General features: G+C 35.1%; 1 protein-coding gene across 2 annotated transcripts in view; it reads left to right on the top strand.

Moving 5' to 3' along the window:
- LOC149790594 (N-acetylneuraminate (7)9-O-acetyltransferase-like) overlaps positions 1-23879 on the top strand; it is a 139145-nt gene that overhangs the window by 65182 nt on the left and 50084 nt on the right. For both annotated transcript variants that reach the window (XM_089972693.1, XM_089972690.1), the window contains exons 13-14: positions 20551-20640; positions 22443-22562. In XM_089972693.1, the coding sequence (XP_089828819.1) occupies positions 20551-20640; positions 22443-22562 (210 nt within the window). The remainder of the gene's footprint in view (positions 1-20550; positions 20641-22442; positions 22563-23879) is intronic.

Below are 23879 nucleotides of genomic sequence, written 5' to 3'. Positions count from 1 at the left end.
ATATTGAGGAATTCTCACAATATTTGGAGTTGCAATGCTGAGATCGTTATATTTTTTATTTATGAAATGTAAGATCATTTAAATGTATATTATTTTGGCCATACATTCTGTTGTAACAATTGTCTGGTTTTATAGCTGACTGTATTCCCTAGCCCCTCAGAGCTGTGAGGGATCTGGTTTTAGACTTTCAGAGAGAAATCTGCAGGGAGTGAGCTACTTCACCCATAACTGCACAGGGTCACAACCCTTTTTCATTGCAGTTGTGATTTTGCGGGATCACACAGATCTATGTTGTGGAATTGAAGTTTGCCTGTTACATGTTACTGTAACTTAGACCAATAGTACCATTAGTAAATAGCTGGTAAACAGTGAAGTATTACCTAATGACAGGCCTTACCATCAGCTTATTAGAACAATGAGGCATTCCAGCATAAAGCTTGACTGAACATTTAAAAAATAATACAAGTTTACTCCAGGCATGGACATGTTAGTCTAAATGTGCAGGTGCATTTTGGATGCTCAGAATATTTTCTAGTAAGATTTAAGAGTTGAGGAAAATTTTATGATGGAGGAACCAGATCTATTTTCCACAGTTATTATGCTGTCATTACATATAAATACACATTGAAATGACCCTAACTTAAATATTTTTCATCCATTTTGCATACAATTTTCAATGTATACTTAAAGTTCACTGTAATTCATTTTGGTCTAATTGTCAAGAAACCCTGATATTATCTGATGTAATACTAATGATCAAATTTTGTTATCTTTATTCTAGTGTTAAGTCAATTATTAGTTTCACAGCATGCAGGGGGCAAGAAATAGATGCTTACATGGAAGCTAGTTTTTGTGATTATATTAGCAAAGTGTGTTTAGTAAATTGAACTAATCAGCTTTATTGTCATTTGGTGATTGAGATGGCTGTCTCTTTTGGAACTAGCAGTATGAAAATGATATCATTTTACACACTCTTCATCATTGCTTGATAGAATTGGATCATGAATCATTTTAAATGTAAACATGAATGTAACGGTCTGGCCCCATACATATTCTGAACACCATATCTTCCAAATGTGTAACAGATTTTATTTATATATAAAATTTCTGGCCATCACATACTATTTATAAAACTAATGAAAACTACAGGATTCAAATTGGTATATAAACAAATGAATGTTTCACTTCTGCTTAAAAAGCAAGTGATTAAGTAGTATGTGTGCATGTGTATTTTGTTTTTTTAATGGCACAAGTTATTGGAATAGGAAACTGCCAAACTATTTTGATTGCTCTAATTATTATGTGATTAACTGAAGGGGTTGTCAGTGATTAGCTATAAAAAGTGCTGCTGTGTTTCACAACATGTGATGATGCAGTTACCTAAACGAAACAAACATCTTTAACAGATGATTTTTGCAGGTTCTTGTTGTGTCAGTTTTATTCAGTGGCTCATTTCTCTTAACAACCTCATTTTCGATCTGATCAGCAGACAGATAGTAGTGGTACAAAATTCTATATTCCTTAATTGAATCATTGAACAAGTGTGAAATCAGATTGTTAAGATTCAGTTGCATTTATGCAAGAATCCTTGCCATAAATTGGAGTTTCAGAGCTGGGATGATGTCTAGCACTTACATCTATCAAATGTTCAGATAGAAGATAATTTGAATAAATTTACATAATTTTGGCCATACATTATGTTGTAACAATTGTCTGGTTTTATGGCTGACAGTGTTCCCCAGCCCCTCAGAGATGTGAGGGATCTGGTTTTAGACTGTCAGAGAGAAATCTGCAGGGAGTGAGCTACTTCACCCATAACTGCACAGGGTCACACCCCTTTTCATTGCAGTTGTGATTTTGCGGGCTCACACAAATCTCTTGTGTAGTTGAAATTAGTGTATTGCTTTATGTCAGTCCATCTTCTACCAATACTGCCACTTGGGTACAAGTGGTAAGCAGAGGAGTATTACTTAATGATGGGGCTCACCTTTCACTTGTTAGAGTAATCAGGCTTTCCCAGCATAAAAGTTTACTTGGTATCTCAGGTAATAAAATTTTTACTCCAGATGGATAAATGTTACTCTAAATTTGCAAATGCAATAGTCCGAATGTGCAGAATATTTTCTAGTAAGATTTAGAGTTGAGAAACTTATTAATGGAAGGACCAGATTTATGTTGCATGCTTATTATACTGTCACTATATATCCACTCAAGTTGAAATTTTCACCTCTCTTTTTAACGTCCTAAATACATGCTCTCGGAAAAGCTGATTATGCGTATTCCTAGCGGATGATATGTTCAAGAGGTTAGTTAAAAGTGATGACATTGAAATTTCAGTGTACATTTGCTATGGGGATGTTTTTTGAAAACTTCTTAACATGATCCTGCTTATATCGCGATGTTATTCTTTGGACCCTGAGCATAGCCTTATAATGGGTTTTACCTATATCAAGTCTAAGTGCATTGGTTTATTGGCACATATTGAGGAATTCTCACAATATTTGGAGTTGCAATGCTGAGATCGTTATATTTTTTATTTATGAAATGTAAGATCATTTAAATGTATATTATTTTGGCCATACATTCTGTTGTAACAATTGTCTGGTTTTATAGCTGACTGTATTCCCTAGCCCCTCAGAGCTGTGAGGGATCTGGTTTTAGACTTTCAGAGAGAAATCTGCAGGGAGTGAGCTACTTCACCCATAACTGCACAGGGTCACAACCCTTTTTCATTGCAGTTGTGATTTTGCGGGATCACACAGATCTATGTTGTGGAATTGAAGTTTGCCTGTTACATGTTACTGTAACTTAGACCAATAGTACCATTAGTAAATAGCTGGTAAACAGTGAAGTATTACCTAATGACAGGCCTTACCATCAGCTTATTAGAACAATGAGGCATTCCAGCATAAAGCTTGACTGAACATTTAAAAAATAATACAAGTTTACTCCAGGCATGGACATGTTAGTCTAAATGTGCAGGTGCATTTTGGATGCTCAGAATATTTTCTAGTAAGATTTAAGAGTTGAGGAAAATTTTATGATGGAGGAACCAGATCTATTTTCCACAGTTATTATGCTGTCATTACATATAAATACACATTGAAATGACCCTAACTTAAATATTTTTCATCCATTTTGCATACAATTTTCAATGTATACTTAAAGTTCACTGTAATTCATTTTGGTCTAATTGTCAAGAAACCCTGATATTATCTGATGTAATACTAATGATCAAATTTTGTTATCTTTATTCTAGTGTTAAGTCAATTATTAGTTTCACAGCATGCAGGGGGCAAGAAATAGATGCTTACATGGAAGCTAGTTTTTGTGATTATATTAGCAAAGTGTGTTTAGTAAATTGAACTAATCAGCTTTATTGTCATTTGGTGATTGAGATGGCTGTCTCTTTTGGAACTAGCAGTATGAAAATGATATCATTTTACACACTCTTCATCATTGCTTGATAGAATTGGATCATGAATCATTTTAAATGTAAACATGAATGTAACGGTCTGGCCCCATACATATTCTGAACACCATATCTTCCAAATGTGTAACAGATTTTATTTATATATAAAATTTCTGGCCATCACATACTATTTATAAAACTAATGAAAACTACAGGATTCAAATTGGTATATAAACAAATGAATGTTTCACTTCTGCTTAAAAAGCAAGTGATTAAGTAGTATGTGTGCATGTGTATTTTGTTTTTTTAATGGCACAAGTTATTGGAATAGGAAACTGCCAAACTATTTTGATTGCTCTAATTATTATGTGATTAACTGAAGGGGTTGTCAGTGATTAGCTATAAAAAGTGCTGCTGTGTTTCACAACATGTGATGATGCAGTTACCTAAACGAAACAAACATCTTTAACAGATGATTTTTGCAGGTTCTTGTTGTGTCAGTTTTATTCAGTGGCTCATTTCTCTTAACAACCTCATTTTCGATCTGATCAGCAGACAGATAGTAGTGGTACAAAATTCTATATTCCTTAATTGAATCATTGAACAAGTGTGAAATCAGATTGTTAAGATTCAGTTGCATTTATGCAAGAATCCTTGCCATAAATTGGAGTTTCAGAGCTGGGATGATGTCTAGCACTTACATCTATCAAATGTTCAGATAGAAGATAATTTGAATAAATTTACATAATTTTGGCCATACATTATGTTGTAACAATTGTCTGGTTTTATGGCTGACAGTGTTCCCCAGCCCCTCAGAGATGTGAGGGATCTGGTTTTAGACTGTCAGAGAGAAATCTGCAGGAAGTGAGCTACTTCACCCATAACTGCACAGGGTCACACCCCTTTTCATTGCAGTTGTGATTTTGCGGGCTCACACAAATCTCTTGTGTAGTTGAAATTAGTGTATTGCTTTATGTCAGTCCATCTTCTACCAATACTGCCACTTAGGTACAAGTGGTAAGCAGAGGAGTATTACTTAATGATTGGGCTCAACTTTCACTTGTTAGAGTAATCAGGCTTTACCAGCATAAAAGTTTACTTGGTATCTCAGGTAATAAAATTTTTACTCCAGATGGATAAATGTTACTCTAAATTTGCAAATGCAATAGTCCGAATGTGCAGAATATTTTCTAGTAAGATTTAGAGTTGAGAAACTTATTAATGGAAGGACCAGATTTATGTTGCATGCTTATTATACTGTCACTATATATCCACTCAAGTTGAAATTTTCACCTCTCTTTTTAACATCCTAAATACATGCTCTCGGAAAAGCTGATTATGCGTATCCCTAGCGGATGATATGTTCAAGAGGTTAGTTAAAAGTGATGACATTGAAATTTCAGTGTACATTTTCTATGGGGATGTTTTTTGAAAACTTCTTAACATGATCCTGCTTATATCGCGATGTTATTCTTTGGACCCTGAGCATAGCCTTATAATGGGTTTTACCTATATCAAGTCTAAGTGCATTGGTTTATTGGCACATATTGAGGAATTCTCACAATATTTGGAGTTGCAATGCTGAGATCGTTATATTTTTTATTTATGAAATGTAAGATCATTTAAATGTATATTATTTTGGCCATACATTCTGTTGTAACAATTGTCTGGTTTTATAGCTGACTGTATTCCCTAGCCCCTCAGAGCTGTGAGGGATCTGGTTTTAGACTTTCAGAGAGAAATCTGCAGGGAGTGAGCTACTTCACCCATAACTGCACAGGGTCACAACCCTTTTTCATTGCAGTTGTGATTTTGCGGGATCACACAGATCTATGTTGTGGAATTGAAGTTTGCCTGTTACATGTTACTGTAACTTAGACCAATAGTACCATTAGTAAATAGCTGGTAAACAGTGAAGTATTTACCTAATGACAGGCCTTACCAACAGCTTATTAGAACAATGAGGCATTCCAGCATAAAGCTTGACTGAACATTTAAAAAATAATACAAGTTTACTCCAGGCATGGACATGTTAGTCTAAATGTGCAGGTGCATTTTGGATGCTCAGAATATTTTCTAGTAAGATTTAAGAGTTGAGGAAAATTTTATGATGGAGGAACCAGATCTATTTTCCACAGTTATTATGCTGTCATTACATATAAATACACATTGAAATGACCCTAACTTAAATATTTTTCATCCATTTTGCATACAATTTTCAATGTATACTTAAAGTTCACTGTAATTCATTTTGGTCTAATTGTCAAGAAACCCTGATATTATCTGATGTAATACTAATGATCAAATTTAGTTATCTTTATTCTAGTGTTAAGTCAATTATTAGTTTCACAGCATGCAGGGGGAAGAAAATAGATACTTACATGGAAGCTAGTTTTTGTGATTATATTAGCAAAGTGTGTTTAGTAAATTGAACTAATCAGCTTTATTGTCATTTGGTGATTGAGATGGCTGTCTCTTTTGGAACTAGCAGTATGAAAATGATATCATTTTACACACTCTTCATCATTGCTTGATTGAATTGGATCATGAATCATTTTAAATGTAAACATGAATGTAACGGTTTGGCCCCATACATATTCTGAACACCATATCTTCCAAATGTGTAACATATTTTATTTATATATAAAATTTCTGGCCATCACATACTATTTATAAAACTAATGAAAACTACAGGATTCAAATTGGTATATAAAGAAATGAATGTTTCACTTCTGCTTAAAAAGCAAGTGATTAAGTAGTACATATGTTGTATGTGTGCATGTATATTTTGTTGTTTTAATAGCACAAGTTATTGGAATAGGAAAGTGTCAAACTATTTTGATTACTCTAATTATAATGTGATTAACTGAAGGGGTTGTCAGTGAGTAGCTATAAAAAGTGCTGCTGTGTTTCACAACATGTAATGATGCAGCTATGTAAAGAAAACAAACATCTTTAACAGGTGATTTTCACAGGTTCTTGTGTCAGTTTTATTCAGTGGCTTATTTCCCTTAACAACCTCATTTTGGATGTGGTCAGGAGACAGATAGTAGTGGTAAAAATTTATATATTCCTTAATTGAATCATTGAACAAGTGTGAAATCAAATTGTTAAGATTCAGTTGCATTTATGCAAGAATCCTTGCCATAAATTGGAGTTTCAGAGCTGAGATGATGTCTAGCACTTATATCTATCAAATGTTCAGATAAAAGATAATTTGAATAAATTTACATAATTTTGGCCATACATTATGTTGTAACAATTGTCTGGTTTTATGGCTGACAGTGTTCCCCAACCCCTCAGAGATGTGAGGGATCTGGTTTTAGACTGTCAGAGAGAAATCTGCAGGAAGTGAGCTACTTCACCCATAACTGCACAGGGTCACACCCCTTTTCATTGCAGTTGTGAATTTGTGGGCTCACACAAATCTCTTGTGTAGTTGAAATTAGTGTATTGCTTTATGTCAGTCCATCTTCTACCAATACTGCCACTTGGGTACAAGTGGTAAGCAGAGGAGTATTACTTAATGATGGGGCTCACCTTTCACCTGTTAGAGTAATCAGGCTTTACCAGCATAAAAGTTTACTCGGTATCTGAGGTAATAAATTTTTACTCTAGATGGAGAAATGTTACTCTAAATTTGCAAATGCAGTAGTTTGAATGTGCAGAATATTTTCTAGTAAGATTTAGAGTTGAGAAACTTCTTAATGGAAGGACCAGATTTATGTTGCATGCTTAGTATACTGTCACTATATATCCACTCAAGTTGAAATTTTCACCTCTCTTTTTAACATCCTAAATACATGCTCTCGGAAAAGCCAATTATTGGTATCACTAGTGGATTATATGATCAAGAGGTTAGTTGAAAGTGATGACATTGAAATTTCACTGTACATTTTCTATGTGGATATTTTTTGAAAACTTTTTAACGTGATACTGCTTATATCACGATGTTATTCTTTGGACCCTGAGCATCAGGTTATAATGGGTTTTACCTTTATCAAGTCTTATTCCTTTGGGTCATTTGCACATATTGAGGAATTCTCACAATATTTGGAGTTGCAATGCTGAGATCATTATATTTTTTAATTATCTGATGTGAGACCATTTAAATGTATATTATTTTGGCCATAGTTTCTGTTGTAACAATTGTGTGGTTTTATAGATGTCAATGTTCCCCAGCCCCACTGAGCTGTGATGGATCTGGTTTTAGACTGTCAGAGAGAAATCTGCAGGGAGTGAGCTACTTCAGCCATAACTGCACAGGGACACCTTCCTTTTCATTGCAGTTGTGAATTTGTGGGCTTACAGAAGTCTCTTGTGCAGTTGAAATTAGTGTATTGCTTTATGTCAGTCCATCTTTACCAATACTGCCACTTGGGTACAAGTGGTAAGCAGAGGAGTATTACTTAATGATGGGGCTCACCTTTCACCTGTTAGAGTAATCAGGCTTTCCCAGCATAAAAGTTTACTCGGTATCTCGGGTAATAAATTTTTACTCCACATGGATAAATGTTACTCTAATATTGCAAATGCAGTAGTTTGAATGCGCAGTATATTTTCTAGTAAAATTTACGAGTTGAGGAAAATGTTACGATGGAGGTACCAGATCTATTTTCCACACTTATTATGCTGTTGCTACACATCAATACAGGTTGAAATGACCCTAACTTAAACATTTTTCAATCATTTTGCATACAATTATCAGTATATATTTAAAGTTCACTGTAGTTCATTTTGGTATAATTGTCAAGAAACCCTGATATTATCTGATGTAATACTAATGATCAAAGTTAGTTATCTTGATTCTAGTGATGGGTCAGTTATTACAGTTTCACAACATGCAAGGAGCAAGAAAATAGATACTTACATGGATGCTAGTTTTTGTGATTATATTAGCAAAGTGTGTTTAGTAAATTGAATTAATCAGCTTTATTGGCGTTTGGTGAAGGAGCTGGCTGTCTCTTTTGGAACTAGCAGTATGAAAATGATAACATTTTACACACTCTTCATCATTGCTTGATTGAATTGGATGGTGAATCATTTGAAATGTAACATGAATGTAACTGTCTGGCCCCATACATATTATAAATACCATATCTTCCAAATGTGTAACAGATTTTATTTTATATAAAAGTTCTGGCCATCACATACTATTTACAAAACTAATGAAAACTACAGGATTCAAATTGCTATATAAACAAATGAATGTTTCACTTTTACTTAAAAAGCAAGTGATTAAGTAGTATGTATGTTGGATGTGTGCATGTGTTTTTGTTTTTTTAATGGCACAGGTTATTGGAATAGGAAACTGTCAGACTCTTTTGAGTACTCTAATTATAATGTGATTAGCTGAAGGGGTTGTCAGTGATTAGCTATAAAAAGTGCTGCTGTGTTTCACAACATGTGATGATGCAGCTACCTAAAGAAAACAAACATCTTTAACAGGTGAATTTCACTGTTTCTTGTTGTAGTTTTATTCAGTGGCTTATTTCTCTTAACAACCTCATTTTGGATGTGGTCAGCAGACAGATAGTAGTGGTAAAAATTTATATATTCCTTAATTCAGAGGTTCCCAAACCACGGCCCGCAGGCAACTTGTGGCCTGTCAGCTCTCAGAAAGTGGCCCGCGAGGCTTCTATATTTACTATAATGTATTTTAATAATTTCAAAATTTTATTGACATTCAAATAAATAAATAATAACTAAAGTTGCAATAATGCACGATCTACAGTATTCTAGAGTCTAGAATGTTATTTCTAAGAAGTCTGTCATTTTGGTCGAGCATTCGGAGCTCCGTCAGCGTTCAATAATTCACTCTGCGCGTGGATTTTGTGCTCAGATATACTTAGCGAATGCGCCCATTGAGTTAGCGAACGAAACGTTTGGAAATACCCTTTTCCCAGCCTTGTTGACCAATCAGAGTGCGCAGGAAGCCATGATGTCATCTGTTACAACTGTTTAATAGTCTGCAGTTTCATGTTGAAATTGGATTTTTCAAATAAAAATTTACCGTTAAAGCCGATAAGCATGAACATGGATAACATAGAATCAAACAGTGCTAATAAGCGAAAATGTGAGGACGTTGCTTGTCGTGAATTCAACGCAGATTGGATGGAGAAATTTATGTTTGTGCCTAGTCGTAGTGGTAAACTGGATTGCTTAATCTGCGGATTTGATTTAAAACTGAAAATGACTGTAGTGCAGGACTGACACTACTGCTTTTAAAGTTTTAGAATTTGGTTGCTGAAAGTTAATATATTTAAGAATGATATTACATGACTTTTATAATTTTATAAACATTGATAAACATTTATTATTCTATAACATTGTGGCCCGCTTAGTTACCGAAAATAGTAGATATGGCCCTGTACTTGAAAAGCTTGGGAACCACTGCCTTAATTGAATCATTGAACAAGTGTGAAATCAGATTGTTAAGATTCAGTTGCATTTATGCAAGAATCCTTGCCATAAATTGGAGTTTCAGAGCTGAGATGATGTCTAGCACTTATATCTATCAAATGTTCAGATAGAAGATAATTTGAATAAATTTACATAATTTTGGCCATACATTATTTTGTAACAATTGTCTGGTTTTATGGCTGACAGTGTTCCCCAGCCCCTCAGAGCTGTGAGGGATCTGGTTTTAGACTGTCAGAGAGAAATCTGCAGGGAGTGAGCTACTTCACCCATAACTGTACAGGGTCACACCCCTTTTCATTGCAGTTGTGATTTTGCGGGCTCACACAAATCTCTTGTGTAATTGAAATTAGTGTATTGCTTTATGTCAGTCCATCTTCTACCAATACTGCCACTTGGGTACAAGTGGTAAGCAGAGGAGTATTACTTAATGATGGGGCTCACCTTTCACCTGTTAGAGTAAACAGGCTTTCCCAGCATAAAAGTTTACTCAGTATCTCAGGTAATAAATTTTTACTCCAGATGGAGAAATGTTACTCTAAATTTGCAAATGCAGTAGTTTGAATGTGCAGAATATTTTCTAGTAAGATTTAGAGTTGAGAATGTTTTTAATGGAAGAACCACATCTATGTTGCATGCTTAGTATACTGTCACTATATATCCATACAAGTCGAAATTTTCACCTCTCTTATTAACATCCTAAATACATGCTCTCGAAAAAGCCAATTACTTGTAATCCAAGCAGATTATATGATCAAGAGGTTTGTTAAAAGTGTTGGCATTGAAATTTCAATGTATATTTTTGATTAGAAGTTTATTGAAAACTTTTTAACGTGATCCTGCTTATATCGCGATGTTATTCTTTGGACTCTGAGCATCAGGTTATAATGGGTTTTACCTGTATCAAGTCTTATTCCTTTGGGTCATTTGCACATATTGAGGAATTCTCACAATATTTGGAGTTGCATTGCTGAGATCATTATATTTTTTAATTATCAGATGTGAGACCATTTAAATGTACATTATTTTGGCCATACATTATGTTACAACAATTGTCTGGTTTTATAGCTGACTGTGTTCCCCAGCCCCTCAGAGCTGTGAGCGATCTGGTTTTTGACTGTCAGAGAGAAATCTGCGTGGAGTGAGTTACCTCACCCATAACTGCACAGGGTCACAACCCTTTTCCATCGCAGTTGTGATTTCGAGGGTTCACATAGATGTTTGTTGTGGAATTGAAGTTTGCCTGTTACATGTTACTGTAACTTAGACCAATAGTACCATTGGGAAATAACTGGTAAACAGTGAAGTATTTACCTGATGACAGTCCTTACCATCAGCTTGGTGAAACAATTAAGCATTTCCAGGATAAAGTTTGACTCTACATTTCAGGTGATGTAGTTTTACTCCATGCTTGGAAATATTATCCTGAATGTGCAAATGCAATCTTTTCATGGGTCAGAATATTTTTGAGTTGATTTGGAGTCTATGAAATTTTTATGACAGTGTGGCCAGTTGCATGTTCCTCACCTGACATACTTTTGCTTTATATTGGTACAAATTCAGATGTCCATAGCATCCACATTTTGCCACCTTTTGCATGAAATTTTCAGTATGTCTTCAAGGTTGACACAAATTCATGTTTGTATTGTTGTTAAAAGTAAAACCACTTTTATGACGCAGATTAAATGTGGTTATCACTGGTCTTGTCATTTTTACATTTTCACTGGGGCCAAAAAATGACAAGAAAGATATGTTTTGTCATTATGTTTGCAGTTTATGTCTGGTAAATTTAAATAATTTGCTTTATTGTCATATATACAAAGAGATGGTTGTCTCTGTTGGAACTAGAGGTATTTAAACTCATAATTTTACTTAACTCTTCCCCATCCCTGATGTCTGATCATGTCAGCCATCGTTAATGTAAATATTTGGACCCTGACATATTCTGAACACCATATCTTCTAAATTTATAACAGTTTTCATTTATTTATAAATGTTCTTGGCATCACATGCAATTTGTGAAATTGAAAATTAATAGATTCAAGCTGGAATATAAACAAATGAAAGTTTCATCTGTGTTTAAAAAGAATTGATGTGTGTGTGTGTGTGTGTGTGTGTGTTTAATGGCGCAAGTGATTGGTATATGTTACTGCCAGATTTTGACTACCCTAGTTGTCATGTGATTAAGTGAAAGTGTTGTCTCTAGACAGCTATAAAAACAGCTGCCGTGTTTCACAACTTGTGAAGATGCATTTGATTCATTTACATAGTTGGATGATTTCTGCCATATTTAGGGTTAGCTCATATATAGCACTAGTATCTTTTATATATTCACATCTGAGATAATTTGAATAAATGTACATCATTTTAGCCATATATATTATTGTAATAGTTGTCTAGTTTTATGGCAGACAGTGTTTCCCAGCCCCTCTGAGTTGTAAGGGATCTGGTTTTAGACTGTCAGAGAAATCTGCGGGGAGTGAGTTACTTCACCCATAACTGCACAGGGTCCTGTCCTTTTTCCACTGCAGTCGTGATTTTGCAGGCTTACACAGATCTTTGTTGTGCAAGGGAAGTTTGCCTATTGTTAAATGCTTGTCTAACTTGGCCCAAGAGAAACATTGGTTGAGTATTACCTAATGACAAGCTTCACTATCAGTTTTTGTTAGAACTTATTAGGCTTTACTAGCTTAAATCTAACTGAATATTTCAAGTAATAAAATGGTACTCTAGGCATGGAAATGGTACTCTAGGCATGGAAATAGTACTCTAGGCATGGAATTGGTACTCCAGGCATGGAAATAGTACTCTGGGCATGGAAATAGTACTCTGGGCATGGAAATAGTACTCTGGGCATGGAAATGGTACTCTAGGCATGGAAATAGTACTCTGGGCATGGAAGTGGTACTCTAGGCATGGAAATGTTACTTTAAGTGCGTAAATGCAGACTTTTGATTGATTTGAATATTTTATAGAAAGATTTTGAGTCCAGTAAATTTTTCAATGGCGTTGTTGGGTGCATGTTCCACACCCAACATATTATATATTGGTGTAAATTCAAAAGGCCATGACATCCTTATTTTCAACCATTTTACATGAAATTTGTTGAGCATTGATACTAATTCATGTTGGCTTGATTGTCAGACGTAGAAACCATCTTCTGTGGTTTCTGTGCTAATGATAAGATACGGTTATCATGGTTCTTGTTACAAGTCCATTTTTACATTTTCCAACAAAAGTAACGAAAAAGCTAGGTTTTGTAATTACGTTAATAGTTTATGTTTGGTAAAATTAAGTGATCAGCTTGTTTGTAATTTGCACAAGATCTTTGTCACTACAAATTACAAGTATTTATAATCATAGTTTTACATACTCTTCCTCATCATTGTGTTGACCATCATGAATGTAAATATCTGGACTCTTCAGTTTTCTGAACACCGTATTCTCTAAATTGGTAACAGTTGTCATTTATTTATAAAAGTTCTAGACATAAAAACTATTTTAAAAACTGATAATTAAAGATTAAAGTTGGAATATAAACAAAGGAATGTTTTACCTGGTGATTCATTTGTGTAGGTATGATAATGGCACAGGTGTGAAGAAAAGTAAATGCCAGACTATGAGATAATTTTAATTACCCTATTTTATCATGGAGTAATTGAAGGTGTTGTCAATAGGCAGAACAAAAAAGAATGGTGGCCATCTTTCCAGACTTGTGATTCCACAGTTACCCAAACAAAACTGACCATATCTCCTCAATGCAAGTTTCATAAGTTCTTGTCATGTAAGTTTTATTCAGTGGCAGATTTTTCCCTTTGATAATCTCGTTTTGGCTGGTAGACAGTCTATTTTTGTGACCCAGGGTTGCATTACAAATAACTAAATATTATCATTAAATTCCTGAACCATTCTTAAGTCAGTGATTTGATTCATTGGCACAGTTGGGGACTCCTTGCTGTTGCAGTGTTTAGATCATTTCTGGCGTTTATGTTTTGTATATATTCAGCTTTGGAATAATATGAATAAATATACCTATTTTTAGCAATACATTATGTTGTAACAATTATCTGATTTATAGCTGACAGTATTCCCCAGCCCCTCAAAGCAGTGAGGGCTTTGGTTTTAGACTGTCAGAGAGAAATCTGCGGGGAGTGAGTTTCTTCACCCATAACTGCACAGGGACACCCCACTTTTCCATTGCAGTTGTGATTTTGCAGGCTTACACAAATCTTATGTTGTGGAAGTAAAGCTAGCCTATTAAGAATTAGTTTACCTTAGACCAGTAGTACCACTGGGAAATAATTGGATATGTGGATTATTGCCCAGTGTCAATGGGACCATGTCAGTGTCTATGAGGCCATGTGCATGTTCCTCACCTTAACATTCTTTCACTTTATACTGGTACAAGTAATAATAACCATAGTTTTAAACATTTTGCATAGATTTTTCAGTATGTATTGAGAGTTGACACTAATTCGTGTTGGTGTAATTATCAAAAGTAAAAAGCATTTTATATGATGCCATGCTGATGATAAGTTGCTGTTGTTGCAGATCTTGTTACAAGTCTAATTTTACATTTTCACTTTCAGTTTTTTTTATTTTATTAGTAGTTTTTGTTCGGTAAATTGAAATAATCATCTTACCTTTTGCTCTAGGAGAGTGTTGTCTTTTTTTAAACTACAAGTGTTTAAAATCATACAATTAATAACAATACATTAAAATCATATAATTTTACATACTCTTCTTCATTGTTTGGGATAGATTGTATCAATGTCATGAATGTAAATATCTAGCCACTAACATATTCTGAACACCATATTTTCAAAATGTTTAACAGTTTTCATTTACAAATCAGTTTTGGTCATCAAGTACTATTTATAAAATTGATGATAACTAAAAGATTCCAAATGTAATGTAAACAAATGTTTTACCCATGCTTAGAATGCAGGTGATTCACTATTGCAGTAGTGTGGGTGTTTACTGGCACATGTGATTGGAATAAGTGACTGACAGACTGTTTTGATTACCCTAATTGTCATGTGTATAACCTGAAGGTGTTGACAAAGGGCAGCTATACAAGAAACAGCTGCTTTGTTTTACAACTTGTGATGATACTGTTACCTTACCAAAACACTTAACACCTTCAGCATGATAGTTTCGCAAGTTCTTGTGTGAGTTTTATTCAGTGCACATTTCCCTGGACAACCTCATTTTGGATGCAGTCAGTTTGGTCTTAAGACAGATAGTAGTGTTAAAAATAACTATTCCATAATTAAACCATTAAACAAGTGTAAAGGCAAATTGGTTTGGTTCATTTGCACATTTGGAGAAATCCTAGCCATATTTGGAGTTGAGATGATGTCTAGTACTGGTATGTTTTTAATATTCTGATATGCGATAATTTGAATAAATGTACTTATATTTGGTTATACATGCTGTTGTAACAAATGTTTGGTTTTATAGCTGACAGTGTTCCCCAGCCCCTCAGAGCAGTGAGGGATCTGGTATTAGACTGTCAGAGAGAAATCTGCAGGGAGTGAGTTTCTTCACCCATAACTGCACAGGGACACGCCCCTTTTATATTGCAGTTGTGATTTTGCAGGCTCACACAGATCTGTATTGCGGAAGTGAAATTCCTGTATGTAAATCTGACTTAGAGTAATATTACCTATTTGATATGAACCACACAGTTTTAAAAAAATTGAAGACCTTCATAGCTTGAACATCATCATGGGGCACATGCCAGGGCAATCAAATTTGCCACCATTGGTTGCCTCATACAACACCCAATAGGGTGCATAGGACCTATTCTGCCTCCCAAACCTGCAGGAAAGGAAAATAATTGGTAAACACTGGAGCTTTAAATAGGCCTTAGTCTCAGCTGGTCAAAGTAATCAGGTCTTTTCAACACTTTGCATATTGTCCTAATATATCAGTACAAATTCAAACAGCCATAACATCAATATTTTTTAGCCATTTCACATGAAATTTTCAGTTTATATGGTGTAATTGTCAAAAAAATCCCAGCTGATTTTGGTGTTGATTACATTTAGTTTCCGACAGCAGTTTCAAGCATGCTTCATAGCACCTATCCCAAGGGGAGAGGCTAAATTGGTGCCAACAACCTCTCACATGGGGAGGGGGCTAGATTGGTACCAAAAACCTGTCCCAAGGGGAGGGGCTAAATTGATACAGACATGCACATTATTTTTACAGTTTTGGTTAAGTTCTTTTATTTATCTGAGATTTTTGTATACTGTATAAATCCTGTTATTCATGGAATGATGAAACTTGGTGAGGGGATACTGCACCCTTATAAAAAATGTAGGTCACTGTCCTATATCTCATGCTTCATGGACTTTTGTTAAATGTTGTTTGAAGTTTTTGTATAGCTCCAGGAAAAGGTTGTCTCTTAGCTGTTAAGTATTCAATACAGTGGAAATGTATACACACTTCTCGTCTCCAGGATCTACCATATATTCCCAAATTAATGGCCCCACTATAATTAACACCCCTTCCCCTTTTTTAAGCACAGAAAAGTTAAAAGATGCAGTGTAAGACCTGTGCTTTTCAGTACAGGAAGTCCTCTGGGTTCAGGTTAGGCATTACAATTTCCTGTCAATCCCCAACCCTCTGGGTTCAGGTTAGGCGTTACAATTTCCCTTTGATCCCGTACCTAGATAACAGATCATTAGGATTGATGGATACCCAGTAGATGTTCACCAACATTTTGACAGCCATAATTACAGTGTATATATCAATGTATAAATTACTAAGACACAGGCACACATGTAGTGTTAAGCATGGCACAATAGCTGGGCAGCAAGTTGAAAGACTTTCCAGTCCTTCAACCAGCAGCTGTGTGGGAAAATGTTGTTGTTGTGGTGGCGCTATACAGTTTCGCATTTTGCATAAGGGTTAGGATTTTAAAGAAAAAGAATGTCCCCGGCTTTCCTCACTGGTTATACTGGTTATTTAAAAAAGACCTTGTATACCTTAGGTATAATGCAAAGAACCTTTAATTCCCTTTATTTTGGTGTATGATTGATGGGTGTACTTTGGATTATAGAGTATACAGCTTGGCCTTGCTTCAAATGTGCACCTTTCAAAATAGTTCTAGTTCTACTTGGTCATTTTCACTTCCTGAACTTCAGAGGTAAATTGTATAAAAAAGAGCCGATAACTTTTTTTACATTTTATATATTTGGTAATTCATTCATTGCACTTTCAGAAGCTGGTATTGTCTAGTCTGGCAAAATTCATTTTCCCTATTTTAGTAGCTGCTATGTATAGTGTACTTTAGACTAATTCAGACTGATTTTTTAACACAAGGGAGCAGTCATTTTAGTTAGCAGTGTGCTTAAATCATGTAAAATTTCCAAAAGTACAATATCCAAAAGAAATATCATCCACATTACATTAATGTAGCATAGAGGTATGCAAACATTCTCTCCACTGTGCATGTTTTAAATGCGAACTACCTCACCTTACATACGTCACTCTCTCAAAAGTACATATTGTCTGGTGAGCGCCATCTGTTGTAGGGTTTAATGCCATTTTTCAGCACACGATAGGCTATACATGGCGGCCAGTATTAATGGTGGAGGAGGAACCCGGGAAAAACCCGGAAAGAACCACTGACTCACAAGAAGCTACTGACAAGCTTTCTCACAAGCCCACATTGGCTGAATCTGAGACTCGAACCTATGCAGACAGAGGTGATATGGCAGTGATCCGTAATGGAGAGCGCTTTAGACCACTCGGCCACTCAGGGCCTCTTTGGGAAAATGTGTTGATTGATTGATCATTTTAACTGTGCTGATATTTACATTGACTGAATTCAGTGGCAGAAAGAGCTCTGGATGTACATGTGAGCATTATAAGAATACATCAAAAGAACAACTTTAGCTTTCATTATTGTGCTCAAATAAATGTCCCACCACCACCACTACCATCACTGGAAAATGTAAAGACCATGGAGGCATTCTTTAGGAATATATGGTTAATGTTTTTTATGTAGCTACATTGCAATGGGACTACACATACTAATTCCCATCTAATTGTATCTACCATCATTAATAACAATATATGGACCATACAATTTTTAGGACACCATACATTCAGGTTTATATTAATTTTCCTTTCTGAATAAAAGTTCCGGTCATCAAATATTTTAAAGCTGCTGAAAAATTAAAGATTCAGATTGGAATGTAAACTAAGGAATGTTTTACCAGTGCTGAAAATTAGGTGATTGAAGTGTGTGTGTATGTGTGTGTTGATTAACAGCATGGATGATTCTGAAACTATATTGATTTCCCCAATTACCATGTGGATGTACTGTATTTACTGAAGACTTTGTGTATGGGAGGCCAAGGATTTCAGCAAGAAATACAGTAGCAGGTAGTTAGAAAAGTAGCAGGAGCACTGGTCAAGGGACACACCCTCCTTCTGGTGGTCAGGGAGCAGTGCACTATGTTGTGGGTTATAAGAGATTTGGTCTCCATAAGCTGAAATGTGGTAGTGTTTAAGCTCAAGTTAGACTGTCTTCTTTCCTTGATGGAGATGTCTGAAATTATTTCAGAATATCTTTTTGTATTATAAAATTTTGTATAAAATTCATACTGATCAGTCATATCTCTGGGTATGTTTTTCTTAATAATCATGTGTATTCCGTTGTGTTAGTAGATTCAGTGTCAGGAAAGTGACTTGATTGATACCAAAATTCAGTTTCTGTTTTAAAAAATACTAGTTGAAAACTTTCTGAACCTCATTGAAAACTCCTGGTTAAGTCCTTGAAAAACAACTCTCTTGAGCTGTATGAACCTTGTGGAATAAGATATTTTTATTTTGATGAACCCTATTGACTGTAATACGACAGTCTATTATAAACTTTGAAATGAACTCTTTCAAACTTCTGTTATTGTAGGCTGCTATGCATGAACAAACATATGGGTTAAAAATCAATGGCTACCAACTTTTATTAAAATCCCTGGACAGCAATGGCAACAGTTGACATACTCCCAGCTTGTGGTCATGCAATTACAAAAAGTGGTCATCATATCTGATACATGGGTTTTACAAGTTCTTGTTGTCTCTTGTTTATTCTATGGCAGATTTCCCAATTATAACCTCTGTTTTTTTTGTGGGTGCGTGTGTGTCTGTCTTAAAAGACCATTGCTGTGAGAGATGACCAGTCTTGAGAGTTCAGATTCTCAGTTGATTAATGTTATGACATGTCATAAGACACCACCTGTCTTGAGAACTGTAATGTTTTGGCAGAAGTGGTGGTCTTTTAAGAAATATTCTACTGTAATCAGTTCTGCCTTCAGACTTATATTAGTATTAAAAATAGCTGTTTTCAGTAAGTCCTGAACCAGTCTAAGAGATTGGGCTTGTTGCCTTTTTTGGGAACACATCTTGGAGTTGCAGGGTTGAGCACTTTTTAAAGAAAATACGGCGTATATTTTTTATTTCCACATGAGAAATAATTTGAGTAAACATGCATCTTTTGTCATATATATCATTTTGGTGATATTATTGTTTTTGTCACATGTTTCATTTTGGTGATAAATTTTGTTGTCATGTATCAGTTTGATGCTACATTCTGTTGTCACATACAATCTGTGTGTTATAGAACTATTTCATTATTGGAACTCATTTCACTCTACCATCTCATATATTATTACAATCCGGATTGTAGTCATGGTTAAAAAACAATTTCCAGCAATGATTTACACATGCTGACTCCGGGCTGTGTCACTGGAGCAGAAGACAGAAAAAAGACAGAAACTAGGCAAATGTCTTTTTACTGGTTCAACTGATACTGCCAACCTACCCCCACCCCCACTTCATGGAAAAACTTATTTTGTGATGATAGACCCTTACATATAGGGTCATTAGCCCCTTAACTGACATTGTTCCCCCAGTTTCATTGAGCTGTGAAGCATCTTGTTTTACATTTAGGAATCAGCAGAGTGGGTTTCTTTACTCAACTGCACTAGGACACATCCAGTTTTGTGGCTTACACATAATTGCCGTCTTAAGTTCAGAAATGAACTTGACAACTCTTTTACACATTGTGTCAGAAATGGACTTGACAATTCTTTTACACATAACTGAAATAGACTTGACAACCCTTTTACACATCATAACTGAAATAGACTTGACAGTACTTTTCCACATCATGTCAGAAATGGACTTGACAACTCTTTTCCACATCATAACTGAAATAGACTTGATAGCTCTTTTCCACATTGTGTTAGAAATGGACTTGACAACTCTTTTACACATCATAACTGAAATAGACTTGACAGCTCTTTTCCACATTGTGTCAGAAATGGACTTGACAACTCTTTTACAAATCATGTCAGAATTAGACATGACAACTCTTTTCTACATTGTGTCAGAAATGGACTTGACAATTCTTTTACAAATCATGTCAGAAATAGACTTAGCAACTCTTTTACACATTTTCATTGTCAGAAATGGACTTGACAACTCTTTTACAAATTGTAAGTGTCAGAAAAACCAGGGAAAAATAACATGGAAAGATTGTTTTGGGCATGTTTTCCTGGTTCTCTACTCTTATATTTTTTACACTTCGTGCTCATAAGCATTCCACTAAATAGACTTGATTATTGACTTTGTGCTTCATTTAACTAATAAAGTAGAATGAACTCTGCTTGCCATATATTGGTATAAACTTATTACTTTTTCAGACAACAGTGCTACACCGAGACCAGACAGATGAATGGAAAGGTTGGATGCAGTTGGTCATTCTGATATACCATTTGACAGGGGCAAGCAAGGTATGATTCTCCTTTTTTTGTTATCCTCATACTTTACTTCCTGGGATAATCCATCTTCCAGTCTGAAACTTGATCTCTTCAAAAACTATTGTGTAGAAATTCACCAAACTTGGTACACAAGGTGCCATGTCAGTGATAAAATTTTGATAATACTTCCTGATTAAATTGCTGTCCATCAAAAACTGCTATTTTCAACTTCTCCAAAACTTTCTAACCAATTTTAGCCAAACTTGGCACACAGCATTCTGCCATAAATGCTTTACAAGTTTATACAAATGATGGCCAATTCAGATATGACTGCCACTGCTGAAATTTAAAAAAACATTTCAGTGACTTCTTTTCCAAAACTGCTGAATAATATTTGTCCAAACTAGACAGAAAGCATCCTGCTACAACACAAAAGACCTTTCAAGTTTATAAAAAAAAAAAGCGCCAATCTGTCATTAATAATGAACACTATTACAAAGTTAGACAAATGACTTCTCCAAAATCACTAAATAGAATTTGACCAAACTTAACAGAAAGCCCCCTTGTATGAAGACATCTCATATTTACACAGATGACTCATCTGCCATCAGACTGCTCTGATGGCCTTGTGGCTAGAGCATCTGCCTCGGATGCAGGAGGTCGTGGGTTCAATCCCTGGCTGAGTCATACCAAAGGCATAAAAATGGTACTAACAGATGCCTTGCTTGGCACTCAGTAATAAGAGGTTAATGTTAGGACTGGATAATGTGACTGGGTGGGACATAATGCTATATGCCTGTGGCATGATGCCCCAGTGCTAGACATCACTATAAACTGCCACCTTGCAGGCATCATAGTAATATGACTGACAAATTATTAAAACCTCATTAAAAATCCCTATCACACACACATATACGTCTGCCATCAAATATGGTCACTGTTATTAAAAATATAAAAACCTTTGAATGACTTTGTCTCTGAAATCACTGAATAAAATTAACCAAACTTAATAGATAGCATCCTGGCATTATGACCATTTATAATTTAGATAGATGATTATATTTGCCATCAGATAATGCTGCTGTTACTTGATTCTACTTAGATGTACATGTCAGGTATTGTTAAAATAGCTTTTAATTCCCTTTCATTTGGCATACGATTGATGAGTGTAATTAGGATTATAGAGTAAAGCTTGATTTTACTTAGATGTACATCTCTATCAGAAAACTGCTAGTTCCACTTGGTCCTTTTCACTTCCTGGACTTCAAAGGTAAATTGGAGGGGAAAAAATGAACCAAACTGTTTTATGTTCTTTATAATTCATGTATTGCAACATCAGAAGCTGATATTGTCTACGCTGTCAAAATTCATTTTCCCATTTTAATAACTGCTGAAGTTTGTGCACTTTGTGGGGCCAATTCATGGTTGTTTTTTGAGCAAATGGGAGCATTAGCTGTCTTCTTTAGAATATATATAGTTCCCACATGTAAAAAAAATTCAGTCACAGTGCATGAAAGTAGCATAGAGATGTTCCAGTATTCTGTCCACTGTGCATGTTACCAGTGAAAACTTTTCCATGTAACAGCCCCCCTCTCAGTAGCACATAATAACTGTAGAGGAGAACCTATTTGTTAGGTAAGTGATCTTGGTCCACTTAGATGTATGGTTTCAGTTTATCATTTCAAGCAAACACTATGGCTCAGATCTTTAAGGACAAATACTACAGTACAACACATAAAAAGACATTTAATAAAAAAAAAAGACTATGAGAAAAGAGTCATTATGTTTGTATGGTGATATAATTTTAGTTTTAAACAAAACTTGTATTCTTCCAGGCGCTGCCAATCTATATGCACATACGTGTACTGGTGTCCAGCTACCTCTTTTTGACTGGTTATGGGCATTTTACCTATTTCTGGAAGCATGGGGAATACAGTCTCTTCAGATACTGCCAGGTAGGGAACCAGTCTATGGGCACAGTAGGAACGTCTCTTGCATGTTTCCTTATGATAGTTAAATCTCATTCAACCCAACTTTCACAAGGCTTCAGAAGATCTCTGCTAAACAGTGATATAGAATATGATGAGGCTTTTTCATAAGTGGAAAAGTGATTTCATTGGCAGATGATATGAAGTTATGTCTTTAATCATTATGCTTATGAATGGCATAGTTTTACCAAAGTGCCTTTTATTGCTAAGAGAGATAAATGAAACATTGTTGAGACCTTTTTTGTGTTCAGATCTCACGGAAGCATGAGAATTGGGTTGAACAAGGCTAATGTAATTTTATTGGCTTTCGGTGTATGTCATGTATGCGAGAGATTTGGTGTTAAGTTATACACTATTAAAATGTAAATATTTATACATCAGGAAAACATATCTCAGAATAGTCAACATTTTCATTGTACAGATCAAAGCATTTACATATGTACACACTCCAGGAGGCCCAAGGTTGCTAATTGGTCTAAAGTGCTTGCCTTTTCTGATCACTGACATCTTATTTCTGCGCTTGGTGCGTTCAGGTAGCGGGCAGTGTGGGTATGTAAGCAGACATGCCAACTCTTATGATTTTGCCATAAGTCGAAAAGTTACCCTTAAAATATGGATTTATGGCATACTAGCAAAAACTATGGAAAAATTATCATTGCCAAAAAATCTGGATAATCTATGTTTTATTTGGATCTGGGTTTCATCTTAGAATTAGCGAAATTAGTCCAGGAACCAGACTAACTTTACAGCAGTTTTAAACTGCACCTATTTGTTCATGTGAAGCATCTGCATGATCAAACTGTTGATTATAGAATTTTTTTTAAATGGCATCCAGAAAGTGATGCATGTTTAAGATGAAAGGAAAAGTAAGCTTCTAGGAAAGTGCTAATAATCAACACAGAAGAATAAAAAGGATTATTCAGATTCTTGTGAATAAAGGCTGGAATGGACACAATTATGTTTATTGTACATCACATGTCAATATGAGTATGCCCCATGGCGGGAGATATAATTGCCATTGTCATGTGAAATTGAAAAGAATTTCCAAGAATGGCATCCAGAATTTCCAAGAATTGAGTCAAGTTGAGAGATAACAACAAGCCATTGAGCTTCATAGGGTTTGGAACTAGAATTTGTGCTACTTTACTAGTGGTAAATAAAGTCTGTGCGTACTTGACAAACTTTTCAGTTGAACATAATGTTTACTGTTGATGCATCAAACTTTTAATTATGTTTTCCAGCTTTACAACAGCAGTTATTGATATTTTGTTACACCTTACTGAA

Source organism: Sinohyriopsis cumingii, chromosome 10 (assembly GCF_028554795.1).
Source record: "Sinohyriopsis cumingii isolate HCF-2022 chromosome 10, ASM2855479v2, whole genome shotgun sequence".
NCBI lineage: Eukaryota > Metazoa > Mollusca > Bivalvia > Unionida > Unionidae > Sinohyriopsis > Sinohyriopsis cumingii.
Note: the sequence above shows the minus strand (reverse complement) of the source record. Positions and strands in the feature narration are given on the sequence as shown.